The sequence below is a fragment of the Silene latifolia genome, chromosome 11, assembly GCF_048544455.1.
Source record: "Silene latifolia isolate original U9 population chromosome 11, ASM4854445v1, whole genome shotgun sequence".
Taxonomy (NCBI): domain Eukaryota; kingdom Viridiplantae; phylum Streptophyta; class Magnoliopsida; order Caryophyllales; family Caryophyllaceae; genus Silene; species Silene latifolia.
Window position 1 is genome coordinate 13452624 of NC_133536.1, and position 9495 is coordinate 13462118.

Genomic DNA, 9495 nt, shown 5'->3' on the forward strand with positions numbered 1-9495 from the left:
GGGGCGAAAAATCTCGATAGGCGCGAACGGGTAATGGTTTAAGGTAAAGTAGAAAAAAGTTGGAAAATTTTAACTAAAACAATGAAATTTCCGACCGCCCTCGCCCTCGCTAGTCCCCTACCACTTACCCAACCCGACCCATTTCGAACGAAATTCTTGAAAACTTGAATTGTCCCTGCCCGAAACTAACTCGATTGGCTCGTTTGCCAAGTCTATCTCCGTCCCAATCATTTTTTTTTTTACATTTGCTTAATATATTTCTCATGGAAATTAAAAGGATAAATAAATGATGGGACGTGAGGAATGTCAAACTTTTTTTTTCTAAACTAACTTATCGTGTACGTTTGAAGCAAACTTCCTTAGAAAAACTGTTATTTAATACAGAGTATATTACTACGTGTGTAGTAGAGGTTGGACATCCCAAGAAATTTGTGCAAATTTAGATGTTAGAATGATATAGGCAAATACGCAATTATAGCAAAATTTCAAAGAAGGGTCGAGAAATTATTATGATGAAATAAAATGGGCATGCTTGCTCTCATAATCATAAAATACACAATGAATGGATCATATAATGATCAATTTCAGCTTGTCATAGGAAGCAATCAGGTCATTTAACAAATTTTTTAGAATGATAGAATTTCTATGAAATTCATTTGCATTCTTGAGAGTATTTAGTAATAAACAAAATTAAGTCACTTGGATTAATTACAAAGACTTGAAACTATTATTAAGTTATTGATATAATATTTAAAATATGATGTTTAGATAATTACAAAGATTAAACTCTATTTCTATATTATTTTATATATAAGTTAATTTTTATTAAACATTATTTCTATATTATTATTTATGTTAATTTTAAATTTTAATTTAAGTGTTTTAAAAAATTGAGCTTACAGAAGTTTTATGTTGTGAATTATCATATTGAATAATGCGTATAAAATTGGAGATTATGAATATATATCTAATTTTTTTTTTCTATTGTATATCAAAATTTTCATATATATAAATAAACACGAATATTAAGAAACAATCTTCTAATTTTAATAGGAAAGTTGGAAAAAGTAATTTTAAAATAATAAGTGTACAAATATTAAAAACTATTTTTCTAATTCTAATAGAAAATTGTAAATGATTAATTATTTCCTAATTCTAATAGAAAAATTATAAGTAATTAATTTTAAAATTTAATTAAGTGTTTTAAAAAAGTTGGAGACTACCACGTCGCTCGAAAAAAGCCTCAAATATATATTTACTAGATTTAATGCCCGTGCGATGCACGGGCCTTTTTGTAATATCGTGTATGATGTAATAATCATAGATTTTAAAGGGCATATATAATCTGAATTTATCATTAAACATTTCTTAAATGAATTCATACTCCTTAGTGCTTCATATATTCATTCAAATTGACCGACCCTATTCAACCCGTCCCGAAAATTTATTGTTGCAAACTTACCGTTATCTCCAAATGGCTTGAAAACAAATTAACCCACTTGAAAATGACTTGAATCCAAAATAACCCAACACGATTAATTATCTAATGAGAACTTCAATGGAGCTTTTAATTGTATTCGCTGTGTCGACATAGTCTCATAGTTGTAGTATATTCTATTATCCTATGATTTCAAAACTTCATCTTAATAACTATCCTTATCCCTTAACACTATCATGTTATTTTTATTGTCACTTTGTCAGGTATAATTATCTTATATGTTTGTTATGCTGTGTATATTGGACTCACTATATGACTTGAAAATTGTCTGCAAAAATTAGGAAAAAGAATTGTGATGTAATTAAGGGCCACTTAGGCACTTCGTGTGTAGAATCTCATGAGTGAGAAGGACTTGTATAAATAAATACTCCGTAGGTGTTAATTATGTTAGTGTCTTACGATGTGTTAACCTGAGCTTTTTTAGTATCCAGTTTTTATAAAAGTCAACTTGACTAACAATAATCTTAATTGAGCCTCAATTAGTGATATTCAGACATTAAACCTTAATTGGTCTAATAATTTTGTTGTCCATGGTATAAGTCTTATGATATGCGTCACTGTCACCTTGTTTTATACCGTGTATATGCATGCTTGCATGATGTACTACAATGAAAAAAGAAAAATAGCTATTATGATCAAACTTACATTGTTGAATTTCAGTACCGATCTTAATAGAATTTAATAGCTTCCATTGAAATTTCATCTTCAAGCAACTCTCTTAAAATCGTTCCAATACCGACTCGGATGCTAATTACGTTATAGTATTTTCAAAATTGCTATCTTGAATGTATTGGATACGTCCACTACCTCCTACTCCAATTAGGGGGGGTGGTGGTGGTGGTGGTGGTGGTGGTGGTTTCAAAAGCTTTGGACGTCGATATTAAATACTCCATATTTGCGTTCTCTACCAGACTATCACAAATTTTCTTATGCGATCAGTAGAGAAGTGACCACTTTTGGTTAGATAGTGACTACGTTTTATGGCAAAAAATGACCTATTTTTTCAAAGTGGTCGCTATTTACCCAAAAAATAATTACATACTCCCTCATATTCTACATAAACTTCTCTCTTTCCTTTTTCATCTATTCACAATACCTTCCATATTTCCTTATTTAGTAAAGTTTTATACTTATTTTAATCACCTTACCCACAACAATACTCCACCTTACCCACAACAACACTTATTTTAATCAACTTACCCCACAACAATACTTATTTTAATCACCCCACCCACAATAATACCCCACAATACCTTCCCTCTCGCCAATTACCAAACCTCACTACAATACTTTACCTTATTTTAATCCTCCCCTTAATTCTAGTGCCCCCATAAATAGGGAGGTTTATCTAGAATAGGAGGGAGTACTATTTATCAAAAAATTGTGACATTTTGCAAAAAACTAATATGGAATACAGCTGTCGCAGATGATAACCACTGGTTCTCTATTTGTTGTAAACTATCTCTAATCAAAAAAATACCACAATAACTTCAACGTAAATGTTAGGATCATGCATGTAAACTACACGAACAATAATGACGAAATTGCATTAAATACTCCGTATTAAAGCCACGGGCGTTAAATTTTGTCTATTTTATACGGAGTATTTGGTTTCAAGTCTTAGATATAAGTATAATATAGTCTTACCAAGGTATAAAAACTGCACGCTTAACAGAATATTTTCGAACCATTACAAATAATTCAACTTTTGAATAATACTTTCGAGCAACGTGAAATCCTTGACAAAAATTATATTCTAAATAGATATTTTTATGATAAAATTATTCCCAACAAAACTTCTACCATAATTAACGATAAACGGTACCAATTTCTCGCAGAGATCTAAACTATATAATACTTCAGTTTCATATAATACATCATATACTATATTATACAGAGTATGAATGAAAGGCATATTAAAATTAGATACATGGTTTACCAATTACTCCCCATAGAAGACGATGAGATCTCTTATATGCAGTGATTTACGTAAAATTGGCAATTGATCTATTTCCTTTCCTGCAAACACAGAACCAAAAAAACAAATATTAATATTCAAACCAATTTAAAATTGCTAAAAGAAAATTAAAGGTAGCGTTCAAAACATGTCGGAAAAGAGTTTTAGAGGGAATACGTAGCACCCTAATAAAATAAAATTACGTTATATTTCAAAAATAAAAAATAAATAATAAGCAACTAAGATCATAATAATATTGTGCAAACCCTCGATGTAAGATACCTATTTATAAAATCTAGTTTATAGTCTCCTAAAAGAAAAAGAAGTCTAGAAGTCATGAAACTCTTTAAGTAATTGTGCACGTATCACATTAGTACCATCTTAGAAGTTTAATAGTAAGCAAATTACCCCATACGGTACATTTTATTTTTAACATATTTTTTTTATTTCTTTTAAGCTATTTTACATATTTTTATTTACCTTAGTGGTTCATTAGAGTTGGAGTCTCTGTAATTGCTCGAAAAAAGCTTCCTTTAATAATATAGATAGATATTGATTGATTATGCGGTTTTGGTATGATATTAAACGTTCATGATTATTGTTCAATATATTTGAACAAATAAAGTCATATTCACTAAACTATAAATGTCATATTCACTAAAGTGAAAGTGAATATAATATAATATAACAATGGGATGAATATCACACCACATAATACATATTCATCAAACTACACTGACATATTCACTAAACTGAAAGTGAATATGATAGTGTTCTATTGTGAATATCGCACTTTAAAGCACATATTCATTAAACAATATTGTCATATCCACTAAACTTAAAATGAATATAATAGTGTCATATCGTGAATGTAACACTACGTAATACTTAAACTGAATATGACTGTGATAACTTTTTTTAAAAGTGAAAGTTAATTTTTTGTTTTAAAATTTTAAATGGAAAAAAAAAAGCAAACAAAGAAAAAAAAAAGAAAAAAAAGGAGGAAGTTGAGGATGAGTGGGGAGTGGGGAGTTGGAGGGAGTATGTAGTATCCTACACATGGGTGTAGGATATAAGAATTGAGAAAGTAGAGTCGTAAATAGTCAAGATGATGTTTTCAGGAAGTTTTGAGAGGGAGATAATTTCATTAATGATGTCACAAGGTAGAGAGATCGATCTATGATTTTGGACGATTGATTTGTCATTAGGGTTTTGTTCCATTGTTGATGATTGTCACGATCATTGATCTATGATTTTGGACGGCATGGTCAATTGGTCATTAAGGTTTAATGGAGAGCTACGTGCTAAATATTGATAAAATAACAAGGCGGATCTACACCTAGGGCTATATGGGCTCAAGCCCAATGTAAAATTTTGGTAAAAACTTTTTAGTTATAGGGTGATTCAATGACTCTTGGTAGAACAATTGGTAACAGTGGATGGGTGATAATGTTTTGCTTAAGGAGGTCGTAGGATCGAGTCCTACATGACACCATTTTTTTCCTAAACTTTTTCTTTGTTTATTGTTTACCACTATCACTTTTTAAATTTACCTCTTTTTTTTGTAAGGTATTATTTAATTAATAACGGTATATAAATAACGGACTGAGGGAGTTATGATTAATTATGCGATGGATAGTCAAAATAGGTGTCGGAGTTGGTTGGTTAGATTCTAATAATCTTTTTAGTCGAGTCTACATTAGCATTCTTTGTTATTTTCCCCCCACTTTTTTTTTGACGTTTACAACTACCACTATTTAAATACTCCTTTGTTTATACGAGTACTCCTCCTTCTCAATTATTTGTTGATTATTTACGACTATCACTATTTAAAGTACTTTGTATGTTGTACTCTCAGTCTCAATCATATATTTAGCTCTTTTAATTTTTGTATGGTATTATTTAATCGAAGTTATAAATAATGAAGACATAGGGAGTATATGTGTAATTATGAGATGAGTATCCGAAATATTTGTCGTAATTGGTTAGCTAGATTATATAATAGAAAGGTTTATAATATATCTACCATAAAAAATAAAATGGTTCATGATATTAAAGGTCATGGTTCAATACTTTCTAAGTGCTCTTTTCAACAAAATGTCTAACTTTTTCCCCTCTTTTCCCATCAGTACGATTTCTCCAATTTTTATACAGGCAAACATTTTTTTTTATTAGCCCACTATAGATTTAATTCCTGGATCCACGCCTGTAAAATAATCAAATAATTAGGAATAACGGGCCAAACTAAGTATGGATCGGGTTTGGGTTAGAAGCATTGTGACTCGTTTAGTCGTTTACCTGTGACACCAACACGAATACAAATACGACACGATCTGATGTTTGTCAAATTTAATTGTATCGGCCTTTGGATATGTCGTATGAGCAAGGGCGAAGCGATGATTTTATTCCATGGTATTGTGAAAACATCCATGTTAATCGAATCTTATCAACCTCAACCAAATATGGACTTTAAATTTTGAAAAATTTAAAGGGTACTTACAAATTAATCCCCTACAAGGGTGGACTCTTTAGTTAAACTTGGCTGAAGTTATAAGGAGACTCGGGTTCAAGCCTTCTCAATAGGAATTTTATGCAGTATTTATGGTCTGAGTTCTATGTGTTTTAGACCTTAATCATGTCACTCTCTTATGGCTTACCTGGTTTTCGTGGTTTGCAGGCTATCGGGTATACCCGAGGGTTACCCAGTACGTAACAAAGATAGCGGCTGCAGGCTCCCTCGTCACCAAAAAAAATCGCTAAATAAATAGACAAATGGTCAATAGAAATGGACAATTATTAAATATTCATATAATTATCACTCGTAAACATTTACGGCTAAACCTTGCCAAAGTTAGGAATATCCTTACATCAAACAAAATTGCGCCATTGTCGGGGATGTGCTTAGTTAGATGTAAGACATCAAACATTCGTTCACAAAATCACAGTATATTATTTCCTCCGTCTCACTCACTAGTCATCAATTGAATTCGCCATAAAGACTACTGAAATGTGAGAGAAAGCATTTTAATAAGGAAAATGAGATGGCGCCACCCGGTGACGCTCAATTTAAGCGCCACCGGGGATATAATTGTAAATTACTTAATGTTTTTTCATCGATCTCCCTCCATAAAACTTTAAATGTCAAACTAATTTCAAGTAAAGGGTAATTTAGGAACTAATTAATACAATTCACACAAAAGATACAATTTGTATTTCGTTAATGGGTTCCTAGATTTTCTCCAACAAACTTCAACATGTGACCAATTTCGCCATGGAGTTTGACGTTCCATTGCGTGCTTGCTTGTTAGTGGAAATTAAATTCAATTTATATAGAATGAAAATGAGAGTTGCACTACTCTACTGAAATATTAATGAAAATCATCATTGTATAAAATTGAATGTTGATGTTATCATGTTAAAGCTAACGTTAAGTTGTTCAATTTGCAAAATTGTATTTATGTCATGTATCGAATAAAATGATTGATAAACAACGTTTTTGAACCGTCTTAAAATTAATTTGATTTATATCCGTGCTTATAATATATACGCACATGTCAATTAGTTAAGGGGTGTGAATTTCATGAGACGGTCTATTTAAGAAACATTTTGATATAATATAGGGTAAATTTTATTGATGTTTGTTACGGTTGTTCATGGATAGGCAATTTTTTGCTAGTTTATGAAGCTCATGAAGAAGATGAAGCACTCAAGTACGTGTGTGCAGTGTGAACTAGTGATATGCATATTAATTACACTTCATAATGTAATTTAGGTTCACTTATACTAATTACACTTTTATCCTTATGTATTTGGCGCAAAATTGAAATTAATTTTTTTATTTATAATATTTTTCTTTTTTTAATTAAGGTGGCGCCGAGATTCAACGCCACCGGGTGGCGCCATATCGCTATTGAACCACAAATTACGAACTTGCACATGAGCACTTACCGTTTTACTAGGTAAACATTGCTATAATTAAAAATGATAACTATTGACCACGAGCATGGGAATAACAACCTAATAAATCGTCAAATATTAACAAATCAAAGCCTCTTTAGGTAAGACAAAAATGAATTTTGAAGTCGAAACAATTCTTGATACAAGTATATATTAATGTGGACTGGGAATTTGAGACAAACATAAGACCATCTTTATCCCCAGACTAAAGATGAGTCATATATAAGATCTTAAAAATTATTTACAAAGTATACTATACAACCAGTTATATTAGTTGTATAGATCAAAACCTAAGGTTTATAATGCATTACTTGATTTTAGACTTACAAATTACGAGTTTTATGTGAAAGAATTGAGCACCACTACAAAAATATTGAACTTACAAAATTATGATGAAATTCAAAAATTAAAGTTACAAACTTTAACCCTAAAAAGTAAAAGTTTCGAGAATTAGGTGGTCAGTTCGTATTCTCCTAAGAGTTCGACTTGACATCGCGATGTAGCCTCAACACACTTAAATAAAGTTTGGTAAAATTGTGGTTTGTTCAAGTGATTATAATAAGTACGACGGCCACAGATAGTGAGCTTCTCCAAAACCTTGGCACTTCTTAGCAACAATGTCACTAGATTCAACATTTCTTCGCCAAATTGATTGACAAGCGTATCCGTATGCAACTCGATGCGCTTCACATGCTCAACGGGCACAAATACAGCTTCTTGATTCCAAACCATTTTGTCAAGGTTATTAAGACGTAACACAATAACCTCTAATTTTGGACAATGTACCATTGATAATGTGTCAATTACTAGATGCCAACTGCAAGATAATTGAAGATGTGTCAAATTAGGGAAGATTATTGTCTTCTTTGGACCACGGCTCACCCCCGTATTATATGCTTCGAGTTCAAGTGACTTGACGACATTTGAGACCGAATCTAACATTTGCATTGATAATGTGGAAATCGTAGAATAATTCAATTTATCCAATATTGGAGCATCGATGATAACATCAACAATGGACAACCCGTCAAGACTTAAACATAATCGCTTTAATTTCTTGCTTGTAAGTGATACCGAGTGCGTCTTAGACTCGTAAATGGACACAGACAAGTCTTCAAGTGATGGGCAACAACTCAATAGTCGTCTCAAACATTCATAGTTAATCCAAGATAGCTGAAGTTTCTTGAGTTTTGGAAGAATAATTGAAAAACTAGTACTTGAAGCAATCCGATGACACATGTTCAAATCAAGCGATACCAACGAATGCATTCGAAAAATGCTAAGTGGGTACACGTGTTCATCAGAAATATTGCGAGAAAACTTAGTAGCCGTGAAGTGTTGGATGTTACAAGCACGTAATTGACGAGCCCATGCGTCGATGATAGGCCAGCAACGATGTTCGCTATAGTGAGCAATGTTAAGATCGAGACAAAACGTGTCGGTAATGGGCGGGACTAATACGGGGAAGAGGTTATCTAGGGCGGTCCAAAACTTGTAAAGATCGTAGGTAGGTGCGTGTGTTTGTTCAATACTGAAATTAGTAGTGGAAACAGTAATGACCACCTCACGAGGAAGGCCAACGCGGGCGATAATTTCGAGGAATATGTCGTCGGGAAGCGAGATCCATCTATGGTGGTATCTATTAATGGCCGGAACGCTCAACAATGGATCGTCTTTAAGGAGCAAGCTATGAACGGCCGTAACAGCTTCACTCAACATTGAATCGTCTTCAGGGAGCGAGCTCCGTCTATGGTGGTGTTTATCGGCTTCGTTAGACATTGGCTTTGTTGAATGTCTAAGCTTATAATTGGAGATTGATAAGGAACGGCTATGGTGGTGTTTACCGGCTTCGCTCCGTCTATGGTGGTATTTAAGGTTTATTAGGATTTGGTATTAGGTTATTTTAAGATTTATGGTTTTTATAATTTATTCCAAACATTGGCAGGTTTTTATTGCAAACATTGGTAGGATACAATAATTAGGTTAGAATATACGGAGTATAAAAGATAATAGTATGTTAAACAATAGGGGGTGTTTGGTTCACGTGTGGGTATGGGTTTGGAATAGGGAATCATACCTGGGT

General features: G+C 32.3%; 1 protein-coding gene across 1 annotated transcript; it reads right to left on the bottom strand.

Annotated features, from left to right (window-relative positions):
* Positions 1 to 7862: 7862 nt before the first annotated feature.
* LOC141612951 (F-box/FBD/LRR-repeat protein At1g51370-like) lies at positions 7863 to 9191 on the bottom strand. Its single transcript, XM_074431698.1, has one exon. The coding sequence runs from the start codon at positions 9189 to 9191 to the stop codon at positions 7863 to 7865; it is 1329 nt and encodes a 442-aa protein (XP_074287799.1).
* Positions 9192 to 9495: the final 304 nt, after the last annotated feature.

Coding starts and splice junctions, on each gene's coding strand:
- LOC141612951 (XM_074431698.1), bottom strand. CDS start 9,191: ATGTCTAACGAAGCCGATAAACACCACCATAGACGGAGCTCGCTCCCT.